Raw genomic sequence first — 18,255 nt, forward strand, 5'->3', positions numbered from 1 at the left:
TCTTGGCTCTGAGCATGCTGCTTGTGTAGGCTTTCACTATGCACTCATGTAGTTTATGTGTTTGAGAGATTGCTCCCTGCCCCCCTTGCCTTAAAAAAAAATCCTTTTACATTACCTCTTTTGGATGTGCTGGGATATCACTGATGTGGGAAAAATTTATGTTAATTTCTTAGATTTTAGATTCTTGTGCCATGGGAATGGGGAACACTGAACTCCACTGCCTCGGGGTTGTGGTATTTCATTAAGGATGGTAATGGTCAGGGATCGATGCCCTTGCTCTTCTGAGACACCTCTCCTTGAAGCATAACTAACCTGGTCAAGTGTCAATGGCCACATAGAAGAATGAGGCACTGTTTGTCCGAATTGTGCTAGGAACTGATGAACTGCTTCTGAAGGTGTTGGGATGCCAGGGCAGGAAAGATTTTTTCAGACCAGGATACATCAGTTCTTCATAGCCCCATGTCTGTTCACTGCCACATGGTGAATAGAGACACTCAGCACTGCTCCCCAAGGAAATTTGTTTCCTTAAAGCGCAAGCACCTTGCCTAAAGTCATATGGATTTAGATAGAGCAGGTGTAAAGCCCCAGATCTCTCGGTGGCACTAAAAACAAAACAAAACAACTTCTATAATTTACTTATGCCTTAGAAGCTTGCTTGTTTTCTAATGAGAGACAGAAAGGGAGTAGATCCAGATAGGAGAGAAAGTAGGGAGGAACTTGGAGGAGTAGAGGGTAGAGGGAAGGGAAACAATATATTCTAACAGACTCATGCAGGCCCTCTGTATGCTGCCTCAGTCTCTGTGAGTTCATATGACTTGATCATGTTGATTTAGGGTCTTGTTTTCTTTGTGTTCTCCATCCCTTCTGGCACTTACACACTTTGTGCCTCCTCTTCAGAAGGGTTCCCTGAGCCCCGAGGGGAAGGATTTGATGGGGACATCCCATTAGGGATGAGTGTTCCAAGGTCTCTCACTCTCTGCTCAGTGTCTGGCTGTGGGTCTCTGTTTGTTTTCTGTGCTGCAGGAGGAAGCTTCTCTAATGATGACTGAGCAAGGCACTGATCTATGAATCTAGTAGAATGTCATTAGGAGCCATTTTATTGCTACTTCTTCTTATTGTTATTATCAAAGAACAGTAGAATTTCATTTTACCCTAGGTCCCTGGGCTATCTAGTCTCTGGTTCTTGGTCACTCCAAGAGTGTCGGGTATGGGTTCCTTATTGAGGAGTGGGCCTTAAGCCAAATCAGATATTGGTTGGTTATTCCCACAAGCTTTGTGCCACCATTGCCCTAGCATATCTTGTAGGCAGGACAGCATTGTAGAGCAAAGGTTTTGTGGCTGATCTGGTGTTTATGTTTTTCCTTTGGTAGTCTACAGAAACCTTCCCATACTACAGACGCTAGAGTGTAGGGGTAAAGGCTCTATGTTGGCACCAGCCCAGCTTCTCCATGTGAATGAGCTGTGTGGGTGGTGTCTTCAGCAATGGAGTCTTGCTGTCAGTTTGGGAGAGCATCCTATTATAATCTTGGCAGCAACCTGGGTTGTTTGGGGATTCCCATGGGACCCCTTTGGCCAAGTTTCAGTGGCTCTTTCTACCCGAACAAGGATTCAGTTCCTTGGGGACTAAGTCCTGGTCCTGTATACTTCTGAACATAGGCCCTGACTCCCTCTGTGGAATGGGATGAGGAACAGACATGGGATGGAGGTCGTCTAGGTATGACAAAATGCCTATCTGCCATTGGCCCTTGATAACCTCTGGGTTGTCTGCACAGTGGCACTTGGAGAAAACGTTTTGAAGCCTTGATTTATCTTTTTGTCTTTGTTGTTGTTTCTAGTCGTTTTCACTGAAAGGCAAGAACACACTTTTAAACTGCCCTTTTAAACTCTGCAATGCTTAGCCACAAAGGGCCACATGAAAGGAACAATAGCACATTCTCCACATGTGAGCACACTCGAGGTCCCCTTTGGTGAGGAGATCTATGGGACGTGGGCACAAAGCTCCTCCTGCAGCTGATGGGTGGAAGTCCCAGCCCTCTGGGTGGAAGTCCCATGACCGGGGGAGGCCCTGCTGTTCCCTGCTCAGTGGACATCCCGTCCCACCCTCTCATGAGCTACCAGGAACATTTGAGACTCTGCCCCACCATTCCTAGGATGCCATAGAGGTTCCTGGTGGGGACAGGGTGTGCCAATGAAAGGAGTAAACCGAGTGAGGTGTTTGAAACCAGGGGCCTGGGTTTGAGGCCCGTCTTGGCAGTTCTAAATTGCACAGCCTTGTATAAGTCACCTGGTTTCTGTGAGGGTTATTGCATCATTTAGCTTCCTCTCTGGAGCACTGGCTTGTGCGTCCATCTGAGACTCAGTGAGACAAGAGGATGCTGCAGTCCTCTTACCCTCCTTGATGCCATACTAAGGCTTCCACTCCATGTAAACAACATGAATTTAATGGCTCCTGGTTCTGAAGGCTGAGGTCCAAAGTCATTTTCACTGGGCTAAGGCCAAAGAGTTGGCAGGGCTCTGAGGGAGAGCCCATGTCCTTGCCTTTCTACCCTCCATGGCCCACCTATCCTTTGCCTGTGGCTCAGCCTCCCATCAGCAAAGTGTGCCAGCCCTGTTTCAGCTTCTGTCAGCTCTTCTGGGTCAGGGCTCCTTTGGCTTGTGACTACACTGTTTCTGTCTGGAGACCCAGGATCATTCTCCATCTCAGATCCTTCACATGCCCATTTTCACTGTAGGATAAGGGCTACAGGTCCTGGGAATTAGAATGTGGACATCTTGGTGGGCTAGCCTGCTACACCATCTTATACATTTTTCCCCCTTGGGAGACAGGCCTAATAGGAAGCCCTTTGTGCTGGGGGGTGAACGCATGAATGAGTGAAGGCATGCTGTCGGGGGTGGGGGGCACTGCAGTTGGGCTTTAGGGCACTAGGAATCTGTCAGAGGGTATTCAGTGTAAAGGGCATAGTGTATGAGAAGGCACAGTGGCTTGTCCTGAGATACTCAGCACAGGGCAAGGCAGGTGGAGTGTGGTGGCTCAGCAGGGCCTCTGGGGAGAAGGTGGCAGGTCACGTAGAACCTTGCAGAGCACTTTTAAGAGGCCGGCTTCTTGTTTTAGAAGGAAATTATGTGAGATGGCTACTGCCAGTAACTTTGGAGTCATGGCTCGAGTTCAGTTCCTGTGCTGCCACTTGCTTGATCTCAACCACGGAAAACTGCCGAACCTCTCTTGAGACTCAGGGAAGTGACTGCTTCAAAAGGCACTTTTGAGAGACAGACAGCCTTGGAGGTTTTCAAAGCACATGGTCTAGTGCCTGGGATAATCCAAAGAACCAGGAGGAATTTGTTGTTAATGCTGTGGTTACTTTGGTAAATATGGAATTGCTGTAGGTGATGGTGATGAGGGTTACCAGGGGACCTTTCACGTCAGACTGGTCTCTGCACACATGTCGTAGGAAGATGTGGGGACTGTGGACAAGCCACTCTGGGTGTCAAGATGGCACTAAGAGGCTGCTGAGACATCATGAGAGGGGAAGGAGCAGAGCCAAGTGGGTTTAAGAAGGCCCTGGTGGCCTTGGAGTGCTTGTGAGATGCCCTTGCTGTCCCCACCTGAAATGCTTCACAAGGACTATAGAAGCCATCTCGGGGCAGTGCCTGGGCCTCATGTTCCTTGCCAGTTCCTGGGCTCCCTGTCCCTTCACCACAGTGCCCAGGTCCTCAGCCCCTGCAGTGGAGCAGATGAGCTGGGCAGAGTCTGTGGGAAGAGGCTTTGGATGGTGGTGCAGCTTAGTTCTGCCTCATGGTATTGGCGGGGTGCTCTGCATCCGTAGACTCCTCTTCCCAGCTTCCCAGAGCATTCTTCCACCATGCTCCTCACAAACACCTGCCAAGTCCTGGTGGCACAGGACTCAGAGGTTCTTTGGGTTTGAATGAAATACAGTGGCTTCACTGAATGGGTGGGCATGTGGTGTGTGGGGAAGGAGAGTAGGCTGCTTGGGAGGGAGGTTTTGGAGCCACAGAGAAACTCCAAGTCCCACAGGGTCTGAGAACTGTGTGTCCTACACTGTCCTCACTCACACCCTTCATACATCTTTAGGAGGAAGCCAGTTCAATGGAGGGCACCGTGGCGAGACTATGATTGTTACTGCAGTCGTATCTTAGCTTGCAAAGACGGTGGAGGAAAATATATTTCAATGCCATGTTCAAAAGAACTGTCATTTTTGACATAGTAAATGAGTTTTTGGAGAATGATGTAAGAGTGTTGCTCTCAATGTGTTCTATTTCCTTTAGTTCAGATTAATGCATGATGGGGGAAAAATCTAAGTGGAGCTACTACATGGGTGGAGGCTCTGAATACACACACACACACACACACACACACACACACTCACACAAATCAGAAATCAGAACCACAGGGCCAGTGTCCTTTACATACAGTGGCACATCCCAGAAGCCTCTTTTAAGTAGCCGCACATGGTTTTACAGGAAAGCTGGGAGGGAAGAAAAAAATAAGCAAACCCAGCTTTGAAACCATGAGTGATGGGGCAGACACATTGATGATAAGACTTGCTCTTTGCCTGTCCCCAGTGTATCCCAGTGACCAGTGAGCTTCGTTGGCATGTAGCCTGCTCAAGGCACTCTCTGGGTATCAGGGCCAGGTCGTCCTTGCAGTCACCTGTACTGTTTATGTGCCTCCGGCATTCTCTTCCACACTGACACTTTCTTTTTTTTCTTTTTCAGGGAAAATCAGCTGTTGTCTGAAAAGGCCAGTGATGAACCAGATGCCCTGTTGCTAGGTAGGTGAGGCTCATCCCTCTGCTGTGTCTAGCAGTGGCAGGACTCCCTCCAGGCTTGGTGGGGGACTCCTCAGGGCCATGGTGCTCTCTGTTCCTTCAGTGTCTCCATCCACTGGCTGCCTTTCTCCTCTGGACAGTTCGTTCTTTAAAAGAGGGATTGGTTATATAGGTGGATGTAGTCACACATGCTTTGCAACCCCAGCACTCAGGAGGCTAAGGCAGGAGGACCCCAAGTTGGAGGCCAGCCTGGAGCCTATGGCAAGACTCTGTCTTCAAAGCCAAGTCAAACCAACCAACCAACCAACGAATAGATTGTTTCCCCAAAGCAAACCAGACCATCCAACAGAAACTCGGTTGCTTCTCTCTGGACCTGCACTGCACAGCTGCAGGCACAGGAGCTCTTTGGGACCATTTAGAATGTTTCTGGAAGACAGTTCCAGGCCAAAATCTGAGGTAGCTCTGCCTGGGGTGGCATGTCCATTTACAAGGTTCATAGGCATGATTGAGGTCTAAAACGCACAGAGAAGGGTGAGGGGCTCCGCTTCAGCCCCAGGCGTTTCACATAGTGGCTGCATCTGTGCCGCTGCACTCTGCGATCAAAACAGAGCATTTATTTCCACTCTAGCTTTGAAGCAGTTTCTTTCTGTCTGTAATCCTTGAAGACAGAGTCTGGTAGAAACTCCAGAGTGGACGATGACAGGGCAGGGTTGGCCATGAAAGGGTGAGCTCGAGTGCTCTTGAGTCTGCTCTCCTGGAAGCCAGCCCTTTACCTGCTGGTCTTTCTTGGCACATAGAAGCGAGTCACTCACTTTGCTTCTTTCTCCCTTTTAAACATTCCCTTTTAAGCTGTAGGAGGAGAGGAGTACTCTTAGAAGTTCCTGGCTTGGAGGTGCAGCCAACAGTGAGCTTTGATCTAGCTGAAAGTACAGGCCGGGGCTCTGATCATGGAGGCTGGCTTGTTTATGCCGCGTAACGCACTTCAGAGGTACCAGAGCCTCAGAAATCACCAGGAACCGCTGGTGGGGATGATGTGGCCCAGCCCAGGAAGGGCAGGTTTCTGTCCATGGCTGTGCAGAGTAAAGGATGGAGTCAAGAAGCTCCGGCACTCAAAGCCTCTGGGTTGTGCAGCTCTTGAAGCTTTTCAGATGAAAGTGACTCGTATTTAGACACAGTCCCCGGCCTTCAGAACCCCTCTCGGAAGGGAAGCTTTTTGGCATTTCCCAGAAGCCTTTTGAAGTACTTTCTGGAAGGAGGAGACCCTCTGCTGCTGGCTTGGAGGATGAATCAGACAAGGAAAAGGAAGTAAAGGATGAGAACAGAGTTAGGGAAGATAAAGAGAGAGAGCTGAGGGGCAAAGGATATGGGGTGCAGGAAAGAGGCAGAGCATTCTGGTCCATATTCTCCTCTGTTTCCCTTTGGTCTGGTTTAGGAGCCTTTGTTTGCAGCCCCCTGCAGACCTAGGCGAGGCTTTGCTGAAGGCAGGCTGCTGAGTGGAGATCATCTCATATTCTTGGAGGGCAGAACTGGATGGCCTCAGAGAGAGAAATGTCCTCCCATAGAAATGCATGAGCTTCAAGAGATACAGGAGACAAGTTCTGTGATGGGCCCTGGAAGGTCCACAACGGTGGCATTTAGGCTCGACTTTGAAGGATGAGCCAGGTCTTGCCCAAGGGATATATGGAAGTAGCTGTTCGTGTAGAGGCAGTGATGAAAGCGAGAGAGGCTGTGGAGAGGAGCGGGGTCCACAGGGAAGTGGGTGTCAGGAAGGGGCTGGAGCAAGCTAGCAGAGAGGATTCTGAGTGCTGTGCTAAGGTCTGGACCAAATCACTGGGCGCCAGGAGCTGCTGACTATCAGGCCTGTGCATTGGGCTGTGTAGACTTGGCATAGGATGGATTTCAATGTAGAAATCCCCAGCAAGGGACTTGTGAGGAGCTCTTGAGAGAGTCACAGCAGAGTAATAAGGCTCTTCTGTCTCAGAGTATTTCAAGACCTCACACGCCACCTTACCAGGCTCTTCTCTGACTTCTCATGGCAGAGTTCTTGTCTTACTTTCTGCTCCTGAACCTTTGGCCTGGTTCCTCCTCCAGCACATTTCGCCATTGTGTTTGGGGCACTGTGTTTCCTTCTCTGGGCTGCTGGGATCTCTTGGAGAACAGAGTGGTCCCTTCATCAGTTCTGGGCCTCTCTGTCTCATGCTGTCTCTAGTATATTAACTATGGGTATTTGATAGAGGATGCCATAAAACCAGACCCGGTGATACAGACCTGTAATTTCAGCTACTTGGAAGTTGAAGGCAAGAGGATTACTCTGAGTTCAAGGTCAGCTTGGGTTACAAAGTGAGTTCACCGTCAGGGTGACTTAGTGAGACCTTGTCTCAAAATAAAAAGTGAAAAAGAGAGCATAGAAGGCTGGGAATAAGGCACAGTGCCAGATGAGGCCCTGGGTTCAATGCTCAGTTCTGCAAACAAATAAACAAACAAGTGCTTTTGAATAAATAGAAAAACACTCTTTCCTGGACAATGGAAAGAGAAGGGATAGACATGAGATATTTGAAAGATGGGAAAAATCCAGAGACTGAAGCCACAGTGGGTGGAGAGGACTGAGGTTCCATCTTGGGACACTAGGGGAGGGGGAGGGCAACCTTATCAAACCCAAGTCTTGGAGGACTGTCAGTGTCTGGTGATGGAGGGCTCACAGTGGGTATCCTGGGGTCAGTAGGAAGTACCAGCTCACTGATAGAGATGCTCTCTGAGTAGTTCATACAGAAAAGAGCCCGAAGGCCATCTCACTGTGGACTCAGCATCAGCACCATGTCTCTTGCTCTCTTTGGATCCCACTTGAAGGGGAATGTGATTCTTTTTCTCTCTCTCCACCCACATACCCCTCCTCCCTCAATGTCTTTTCCCTCCAAAGGGTATATAAAATGGGAAAACAAACCCCTAGCTCCTGTTCAATCAGGCATTCAGATGACGGCCTTAAAAATAGCATTCTCAAACCACTGGCATTTGCAGACAGTTTGGTGTCCTGGCCAAAATGTCATTCCTCAGTGCTTTGTTTTTTCCTTCATGGCGGTCTCGCCACATCTGGTCCTGAGGCCTGCTATGTGGTCCTGAATCAACTCCTGTGCTGGGCCAGGTCCTCCCCGCAGAATCCAAGGGAGGTTGCCTGCCCCACTGCTCACCCCACCCTGTATGTGTCATGAGTCCTGCTCCCTAACTCCCAGCCTCCATCCCAGACTCACTTCTTGGACCGAGCAGAGTGTGTTGCTGACCCCTCCACCCTCACAAAACCAAACAGAGGTCTCCAAATGAACCCAAACACCGTCCCTTTCATCCCCCAGGAATCAGGCTGACCCAGGCATTGCAAGGAGCCCTTCAGGCCTGGTAGAATCAGTCACTTAGGTTGCTCTTCCTGGTAGACGGGGGCCTCTGGTGCACACAGTGAGATAAGCCACATGTTTCTGGTCTCTGCTCTCACCATGTGTCTTTACGAAGTCTGCCTGCCAGCCATGTTCGCCTTCTTCCCCTCTGTCCTTATTTCCCGTCAAGCCTCACTATCTTAGGCATGAGCTGCATCTGTTCCCGCAGAGTCTGGGGCATTGCTCGGGATGCGTGTTTCTTTATTTGCCATCTCGTTTGATTTCTTCCTTTCTCTACATAGTACCAAGCTTCTAAAATCCATTCACGTCGCTAGGAACATCTGGTTTCTATTTCTGGTTATTTTTATAAGACCGTGGTCACAGGGTAACGTTTCCAGAGAGTCAAACGAAGAAAGGTCTCATTTAAATCTAGCTTCTTACTTCAAGTTCAGCCTTAAAAAATATTCTTTGACAGTTTCATACATGTACAGAATGAATTTTAGTCATTTTCACCCCCCCCTTGCCTTCACTTCTGCCCCTTCTGTCCTCCTCAAACCCCTCCTAACGGCCCCCACTCCCTTTTCATGTCTTATCTTCTTATTCAGTGGATGAGTTTCCCTTGTGGGGTGGCTGGTTCTACCCAATGGGGGAAGGAGGCTGTCGAGTGAGATACAATGGGGAAGTTGGCCTGAGATTCCCCTCTACGCCCCCACTCCCAATGCCAGGCCCACCCTGGCAGTGTCTCTGGGGAGTATGTGCCAGCTTTGCCGGCATGCTTACCTCGGGGTACCTTCTCCTTCGGTCCTTTATCTGAGCATTCTAGTGTATGCTGCACAGAAGTGGGGAGGCCCAGAGGGTCTCGATAGCTGAGGTGTCGCAGGCTTGTGCTGCTGAAGACTGGCAGGATTCTCTTTCTCCCTCAATCATCACAGCTGGGAGAGGATAGACTTAAGAGATGCCCTGGAGTCCCTTCTGGCTGGAGGTCCGGGGGAGGCAGGCTACCAGGCGGTTTCCAGTCATCTCGGTTTGTGTTCTGTCTCTGCCATTTTCTCTCTGCCCAACTTGGGACAGCTACGTCACTGCCTACGTACGCTTCCTGTTTGTGTTGTAAGTGAGACCGTAGGAATCGAGCTGTCACAAGGCCAAGTTGGGGTTGGGGGGCACAACTCATGCCCGATAAATAGCACCGAGGACAGTAAGAATACTACTATTGTTTTTGCAGAAATGTGATGCCTTCTTCAGTGCTGGCCTCTTCTCATGGGTCCTTGGGGCGACAGACATGTGCCCCCTGCTCACCTTTTGTAAAGAATGTGTCAGAGCTGGGTCTGGCTGGGCCTGGCTCACTGGCTATAGGTTCTAAGGCACCGGTTCACTCTGTCCACCTGTGGCACAGTAAGGGAGGGGTGGTGGCCAGGAGTGGGCCCCTCTTTGCCTTCTTTCCTGGTGGGGGAGGCCTGGGGCCTGGTGTGGAGGCTGGGGCATTGTCAAGTTTTTCCTGAGTTCTCAGTGTGGTGGCTGTGTAAGTGACTTCCTCTTCCATCTCCCCTGAACCACAACATGGCCGTGTTTTCTTCCAGAGGATGTTGAGGATGAACTGATAAAGGAAGATGTTGTCCTGTCCCCACCTCCATCGATGCTCAAGCTGCAAACTGTGTCAAAGCCAATGGACCTCTCCTTGGCGAAGGTAGGTGTCGATGCTGAGGTGTAAGGACTTCACATTAAACACCATCTGACTCGAACTGCACAGCTTTGATGTTTTTGGCTCAGTGGTTCTTTCTCATTATAATCTCTTGGACACTGTTGGAGTGGGAACCGGGATGTGATGTATAAGAAACCTGAACCAAGGGTCAGGAAGGCTGTTTTAGTCCTGACTGCTCTCCTGCCTCCATGAGACAGACTTGGATCTTCTGGGAGGACCCTGTTGCCATCCTCTTAGCCAAAGACTGTGCAAGGGCTGTGGGAGGGAGGGCTGTGTCTTCTTCTAGATGCTGCAGGACCCTGCTCTTTGATGTCCCAGAGCTGCCTCACGTGCTGTGGTGTGACAATAATGAAGTAGTTGTCCTGTGAGACTGACTCTGGGCAGCTGCAGAGCTGGAACAACAGGGAGGGCTGGCAGTTGTCAGCATACCCAGCCTTGAACCTGTGGCTTTTTAGATGGACCCATGACAGCAGGACACAGGTTCCCTGCCTTATGGCCTTCTTGGCAAAGGTTCCCTGTGGTCCTCAGGGCCCTTAATTGCCAGGGTGGCTCACTCCTCCTTTGTGTGGAGGTTCCTGCAGGATGAAGTGTTGTTCCTGCTGCTCCACACCAGCCTTTCAGCCAGGCTCCAGAGGAAAATCTAGAAGCTCCTAGAGATGCAGCCAGCTTCTTTCTTGTTCCCTCTTACCTGTGTGACAAGCACATAGATCCTGATGTAAAAGATTTTTCTAGAGGTTTTGTTTTCCTTTCCCTTTTTGGTTTCTCTCTGTTCCCCTTCCAGCTTTTGAAGCTACAGAGGGCTAGACACATGGAAGGGACCCCAAAGCTGGTTACCATGCTCTGACCATGCATAGCCACAGGGCCCTGGTCCTCTGCACAGGCACTTCCGCTTGGTGCCGAGCCCTGGGACACCCCCAGAGCCTGCCCAGCAAGAATTGTCCAAAACCAATTCGAGAGAAGGAGTTTCGCAGATGGGAGAGGACAGGGCTCAGGCTTCCGGGCGGTTAAACACACTGCGGGGTCCTGGAACTGTCACTCTTCGGTTAAGAGGATGGCAACAAGGTCCACCCAGAAGACCCAAGTCTGTAGTTTTCAGGCTGTTGGAAGTACATTCCAAGCATACTCATGGTTGCACTTGGCACGGAAGGGGAACCAAGCCCTGATGGATGAATCTATTTATCCAGTGTGCTGTCAGCCACATTTGATGATGACATGTAGATACATGTCTATGTCACCGAGATTCCTTGTACTAAAGGAAGAGATGAAAGAATTGATTGTAGTGGACAGTGATCCAGATCCACAGGAAGAGCCTGACCTTGAGAGCAGGCTCCAGGGAGGGGCTGGAGACCAGCCTGCGGTTCCTAGAGCCCTCTTGAGGCTTCAGAGCACCCCACTCTGGTTGTAAAACTGTGACAGAAAGCCATAGACCTTCATGGGGTAGCAGAGGGTGGGGCCCGTGAACATGAAGCATTGGTATTGCAGAGCAGACAAAAGTACTTGGGTTACTAGAAGATGAACTACAAACTGACTGTCTTAAGTCTAGAGATGTTGGAGACCTGAAAGAAGGAGACACGGCCTTGGGAGATGGTAGGAAGCCCTCTGGGTGGCGGGGTTTTCCGGAAGAGGTCACTTACAGGTGGCATCCTGGAGGGAATGCATTTTTTTTTTTTACAGAAAGCTAGAGAACATGCTTTTGATTTTGCTCAGGACTTTGGTCTCTGTTGCAACTACTCATATTTGCTGCTGTGATGTAGAAGCAGCCATAGACAAAATGCAAACAATGCCCATTGTTGTGTGCTAATAAAACTTTATTTACAAAACCAGATAAGTGCCCGATTTAGTTTATGGTCTATAGTTTTCCAACTTTGTGCCAGAATTGTGGCTCTGAAACCTTGCTACAAAGTGGAATCACTCGGGGCAGTTTAGAATCTGATAATGGGCCGAAGGCAGATAGCCATGGCTTTCATTCTTAGCACACTAAAAAAGCAAACAAACCTATGGATACCAGCCTCTCCTCCTCAGGAATGTGGATTGAATTGACCTGGCCCATGGCCTGCGCATCAGGATTATTTTTAAGTGCCCCTAGATAATTTTAATGTGAGGTCAGGCTGGAAAACTTAGAGTCTTTCCGATGGAGGATCTGAGGCCCCCCAGGATCCCTGGTGAGGCCAAAGTTTTACATTTCAAGGTCTGTGTAAGGAAAATCTTGGCCCATGTTAGCATGGGCTGGTGTGGTTTACAGATGTTCCAGAGGTAAAGACGCCCTTAAGGTCAGGTTTATCTTCCTCAAATATGAGAAGAATGGGCTTGCAAAATAGAGACCACTGGGAGAAAATGCACTTTCTAGAACCCATGACCAACTCCTGCAGGGCCTGTGCTGCAAGCCTTGTTATTGTTTATTTTACAAACAGCCCATAAAATGCTTTTCCTTCCCAGGAGCTGAAGACCCTTCTGTTCGGCTCTACCTTTTGCTGCTTCAGTGAAGAATGGAAACTTCAGAACTTTTCCTTCAATGACTCCGCCTCGTTAAAATACGGCATTGTGCAGAACAAGGCAGGCTGCTCTTGGGCTCCCCAGGGACCCTTCTGGGTTGTCCCACATAAAGTGGGAACACCATTCCCATGGTGACCTCTGAGGGCATCAGTGGGATGATCTGGCCTACCCTACAATCCCCAGGTTATCACTTGGTGCAGGCAGTTAAGATATGGTTTACTAGAGTGAGAAGGGCCATTGTAATCCTTGCTGGGGACATTCTACTCAAATTCACTTCCTCTGACACCGGGATATCAACATGGAAGAACAGAAGGTGGCCTTGACCATGCTTGGAGGCTTTGAGACCCTTCATAGGCCAAACCTTGGGAAAGGCTGGGGGCGTTTCACAGGTAGAGCTGGAGAGGGTCCCTTTCAGAAAATGGAAGCCAGAGCAAGGGTAGGGGGCCTGCTTCAGGAGATGCTGAGGCGTCATGTGTGCTCAACAGGTGTAGGGAGAGGGTGCAGTGGTTGTTACGGAGCCAGAGTTAGGTGAGGGATGCTTTGTACCTGCCCTGGACATATTCAGCAGGATAGTCTGAGGTAAGGCCTGGATGTTCCCGCTCTGAGGCTGAGGGCTGCAGGAGAGCTCCACTGGGCACATTTCTCAGCCCTGGAGCGTTCCCTGCCTCTGCTGTCTGAGGAAGGGCCCTGAGACTCCCAGATTCTGCCTCCCTCCGTGGTGTGGCCAAGCTCAGCTCCTCTTTTACCACAGCTTTTCCGGGGTATCCTGACCTATTGCTCTGACAGTCCTTGGACACGGTGGGAGCTGTCTGAGTGACTGAAAACCGGTGGTGATGTGTCTACCTTCACATACCTGACTTTGTAAATAGTCACTTTCATCCCATGAGGAAGTATCTCAAACTGACCTCTTCTTTGCTGCAGGGTTAGGCTTGGTGTCTACATATAGACAGGTCACCTTGCTGAAGATCCCCTGTGACTGGGGCTAGAGGCTGGTGGGTGGAATGGACAGCTTCTTGGGGCCATTTTCACTGGTAGTGACATGTGTCTCTCTCTGCAGGGTGGTCCCTGTGGGGTTCTGGCGGCTGTTCAAGGCTGTGTACTGCAGAAACTCCTCTTTGACGGAGATAGCAAAACCAACTCTAATCTGTAAGTCGGTGCTCCTCTTCCCTTCTCAAGGCTTCTTTCGAGTGTCCAGAATAAATAAGCAAGGAAGTGTGGGTGTTCCCTGATAGTTCCCATCTCCTGGAGGTCAAGACGGGCAAAAGCAGTTAGCTAGCAGGGCTCCTGCTGACCTGGCTACACGGACATTGCACTTTTGCTTCTAGGAGCAGGCAAGGTTGGAGAGCCATAGTTTGTTCCGCATGGCAAGTGACTAAAGATGGCTTTGCAACTTTACCCACCTCCTCGGACCCCTGTGCACCCAGAAGTACCTGCTGACCCTCTGACTAAGTCCACGGCTCCCTCCTTCCCTCCCTGCTTATCTCTGTCAACAGCCAGAGCTGCACATTCCAACCAACTCCACTGTGCATGACTCTCTCCCCTTTGTGGCTTCATATTTTTCATTTTACACACAGAGTATTTGTTCCTAGGCACCCCTGCTCATCCGTGTGTAGTCAACTCTCCTAGAACACCTCTGTGCAGTGAAGGAAGCCCGTGCTTTCTCTCCCTCCTTTCACCAGAGGTGCCAACCAAGAGCTTCAAGATTTGCTGTTGATTTCTGGGGAGGCCAGCACTGTCTCTGCTCTCCAGAAGCACTTGACCCTCCTGATGTGGCAGTACCTGCTGAGTTCGGGATCCCTGCCACCCTCAGCAGGGCCCTTGCCCACTTCCCTTCTTAGCTTGGACCATAAATCATAGAGCTGTGATGGTGGTACCCTTCCCCTGATGGCCTCTGGCATTGAGCGGGAGAGCCAGCCAGCCAGCCAGACAGGTGGTGATGGGGTCATGCATGCTACCAAAGGTGGGAGAGCAGGCTTCCTGCAGGTACATTTGACACTCCTGCAGAAGTGTCTGCAGAAGGAAGGAAGCTCCTTATTCTCCATCACACATACATGTCATACTTCAGTTCCTCTAAATTTTCCTGCCCCAGCATATACCCTCCAATTCTCTCCCTTTGTGCCCAGGCGGGTTGTCTGCTGGCCCCTCTCACTACCTTGTCAAGGACGGCCTTCCCTGACCTCCAGCGAAGGTAAACCCATGCCCTGCCTCTAATTACGCCCTCACTCACTATACTCTTGTTCACTGGTGCAGTTAGGAGTCTATATCTGCCCCTTCCCAAAGAACACAAGCCCCATGAGAACAGGAACTTAGTTCCCTGAGCTGCCTGGTCCACAGGCTGGAATCCCGCACAGTGCCTGGTCCACAGGAGAGGCCCTTAGGATTTTTGTTGAATGAGTGCATGAGCAATGAATGAGTTGTCCAGACAAACAGGGAGGGGAGGCAGGCAGAATGGTATTCCACTAAAGAGAACAAGATGTGCAGAGGCCCTAGGGCATGGAGAAGAACAGAGGTTGCCTGAGGTGGCCAGGGATGGGGTAGAGCCAAGCAACCAGGAGGGCCTATGGGCTCTTAGCTTTGAGTAAGCCTTGGCCCTGGCCCTTGTGCATGATGCCTCATGACTCATGTCAGCCCACATCGCCCTCAGAGCCTCTTTAGATCCCTAGCTTTGGACTTCTGGAGGAGTCATACATAGATGGTTTCCCAGTAGTCAGGATGCTTTGTTGAAGTTCTGGAAGTGGGATGCCGCCCAGGATACAAGCTGTCATAGTTTCTTACAGCCCGCAGGGGAAGGGAGCCAGAGCTGTGAAGGCCGGAGGCCCCTCAGGTTGGAGCCTAAGGTGATTCTGAGTCAAAAGAAAACCCTACCAAGTGGTAGAAGGTGATACCCTTTCACTGGCCTCACATTGTTTAGCACCTGTCAAGCACTGCCTGGCACTGCTTCATGGGCAGCTGTACCAGGGCTCTGCTAGGGAAAGGAGCAGGGAGAAAGGTGGCTTGGCTTAGAGCTCCTGTGTGCTGGGACCTGAGAAAGAAAGGAATTCACCTGGACAAAACCCCAGAGGCCAAGTCTGCTCTATTTGTACGTGGGACCCGGGTCATGCGGGGTGCTGGGGCTGAGGGGGCACACCTAGGAAGAGGAGGGAAGTTGCTTTGGGGGGTTATGTGATGTATAAGGATTGTGTTCTGCGTGGGAGCTATAATGTTGGGGGATTGTGCTGTATGGGGCGTGTGTGGGGGAAGGTTGTGTTGTATGTGGGACTTGCTATATGTTTGAATTACTGCATGTGGCTTGTATGTATTTTATGAGGGAAGCTGTGTTGTGTGAGAGAGAGTTGTATTATGTATGGGTTGTATTACATTGGGAGGGTTGTGCTGTGTGGAGATTATATTTGTATGGGAGTTATGTAATGTAGAACAGTTGCATCATATGTAGGATTGTATTGTATGTGTGTGAATTTTGTTTTATGGGATAATTGTGTTCTATTTAGAGGGTGTGTTATATGTGGGATTGTGTTGGATCTGAGGTTTATCTTGTATGTGAGGTATGTTGTATGTAGTGTGTGAATTATGTTGTGTGAGAATTGTGCTTTGGGACTGTGTTGTGGATGATTGGAAGGTTGTATTTCATGTAGGTTATGTGGTGTGAGGGTTGGGTTGTATAGGGGCTGTGTTATATGTGGAAGTTGTGTTGTGCTGGAGTGTTTGGGTAGGTTATGTTGGAGTATTTGGGTAGGTTATGTTATTTGAATGGGTCATGTTTATAGGAGGTTGTATGTGGGTAGTGTTATGTCAGTGGGTTACATTCTGTGTGGGATGAGTGATGTTGCATGTGTGGGTTATGCTGTGTGAGGGTTGTATTGTGTGAATAAGTTTTGTTGTGTGTGGTTCATATTGTGTGAGTATGTGATGTCGGATCTGTCTGTGGAAGATGATGAATCTCCCTTTCTTTGGGCCTGGTAGCCCTGGATGCTGCTCATTATCCCTCTGCATCCCTCATCCCTGTGGTCCTTAGGCTAAGTGCACAGGGTGTTCCTTCCAGCTCAGTGTGAGGGAAGCAGGAACACTTGCCTCAGCTCTCTTTCAAGTCCAAGGAAACTTAGGGAGAAATGGTGGAGGGGTGATCTGTAAAGTCCCTAAGGCCCTCCTCCCAGCTGACTAGCACGAATTCTTGCTGGCCAGAGGGCGCTAGGTAAGGGCACTGATGCACTCCCCAGTCTCCTGTCAGAGGAGTGGTGCTGCCGCCTTAGGCAGACAGGGACAGGGAGGAGAAGCACTGGGGACCCAGGACTTAATCCGGCATTGTTAGAAGGACCGAGCAGGGGACTGTTCTGGGCCAGGAGGAGTGTGGGGGGGGGTGCCATTTACAGTTTGAGCCTCTGTCTTCCTAGTGTTCTGCAGGTTGAAGTCTACAGTAGGCATCCTTATCCAGCGGGTGTGGTGTATCCTGAGGGAGGAGGGAGTCAGTGTCCTGGGGTGAGGCTGCAGAGAGCACAGGAGCTGGCCAGGACCTGGGTGACAGTGGTGGTCGCCTCTCTGGGTTAGGAAATGCAAATGCAAATAGCCTTTTACAAAACCTTCCAGGATCATGCAAGTGAATAGGTCCATTGAACTCAGCTCATCATAGTACCGGGGAAACTGAGGCCCACAGATGGAGAGATGCTAGCTCAGGGTCAAAGTTGGCACCATTCCTGAGCCAAGATTGGCCTGTGATATCTTCGGCATGTTGCTGCACACTCGGAGCAGTGGGGACCAGAGACGGAAGGAAGAGAAGAGGCTGTTGGGGCTGGAAACCGCTGATGGATGCTTCGGTCCTCTTTAGGCTCTCTGTGTATAAAGGGCTTCTCAGCAGAGCCTCCTCTGGCCCGAAGAGTACAGACAACTACTCTGTAGTCAGGTGGGATGGGTTGTGAGTGCAATTATGTCTGTTTTAGATCTCCAGTTTGAGTAACTTTCATGCCAAGTACTGGTGGATAGAGCCATCCATGTTCCTGCCTGGGCTGCGTATGCTCAGAGGCTTTGAGGCCTGAGTGGTCCCTTTTCACTCTGAAATTCTACGTTTTTAGAAACGGCCCAGTTTAATAAGAGCGGGGTTGGGGCGGGGAAAAGGATAAGCTCCTCCTTTGGTCTTGGGACTGTGATGCTTCTCGGGGTGCTCTGCCAACCCATGCAGCAGCTCCTGGACTGGGTTCTTGCACACCGGGTCTGAAGAATCCTGAGAAAGGGACAAGGCTCTAGGAGAGCAGAGCTGAGGGTGGGTGGCCCCTTCAGGGAAGCCAGGCAGAAATAAATGGTGCTTGGCAAGACCATGTGTTTTCTGTATGGATGTCTGGCCTCATTACGACTCAGCCCATCAGGCTGGCAGCTGCCTCGCCTCACTTAGCCCGGCAAAGCCAGGCGGCAGGATGCGGTGTTTTTCCACTGGACAGGAGCTATGCAGCTTGGCTCATCCCCTCCACAAGCCCCAGGAGAGCCCTTTAGAGGCTGGCAGGAATGCAGAGAGGGGATCTAGGATGTTGCCCTCTTACCATACCTCCTTTCTGAAATCATGGGACTTGAAGACCGTAGCAGGAGCACTTGCCTTGGACCTCCAGATACTTGGTCCCTGTGGCCCCCAGCCAACCAGCCCTCTGCTCTCCCTCAGAGGAACAGAAATGAGGGAACTGTGGCCTGGACACACTCTCCAGCTTTATCCAGAACTTTCTATAGACTTAGTTCACATGGGTACAACTTTGGGGACAGGTACAATTGTCTTGAGATAATTAGGGTAAAAGCACCTGTTTTCTCTGAAACACTAGGGCAAATACAGGCTTCTCACCCCACCCTCCCTAGGCACTTCAGCCTGCACTTCTGGAGGAATTAGACTCTTGAAGAAACTTCTGCTGTAAGAGCCTGGCTGGGGGCCAGATTCCTGGTG

At 50.3% G+C, this 18,255-nt stretch overlaps 1 protein-coding gene across 4 annotated transcripts in view; it reads left to right on the plus strand.

Annotated features, from left to right (window-relative positions):
* Window positions 1-18,255, plus strand: part of Mindy4 (MINDY lysine 48 deubiquitinase 4) — a 135,647-nt gene that overhangs the window by 45,747 nt on the left and 71,645 nt on the right. For all 4 annotated transcript variants that reach the window (XM_052719592.1, XM_052719591.1, XM_052719590.1 and 1 more), the window contains 4 exons: window positions 4,735-4,790; window positions 9,727-9,833; window positions 12,285-12,401; window positions 13,399-13,487. In XM_052719592.1, coding sequence (XP_052575552.1) covers window positions 4,735-4,790; window positions 9,727-9,833; window positions 12,285-12,401; window positions 13,399-13,487 — 369 coding nt within the window. The remainder of the gene's footprint in view (window positions 1-4,734; window positions 4,791-9,726; window positions 9,834-12,284; window positions 12,402-13,398; window positions 13,488-18,255) is intronic.

Source organism: Peromyscus californicus, unplaced genomic scaffold (assembly GCF_007827085.1).
Source record: "Peromyscus californicus insignis strain IS unplaced genomic scaffold, ASM782708v3 Scaffold_6__1_contigs__length_162567912, whole genome shotgun sequence".
Taxonomy (NCBI): domain Eukaryota; kingdom Metazoa; phylum Chordata; class Mammalia; order Rodentia; family Cricetidae; genus Peromyscus; species Peromyscus californicus.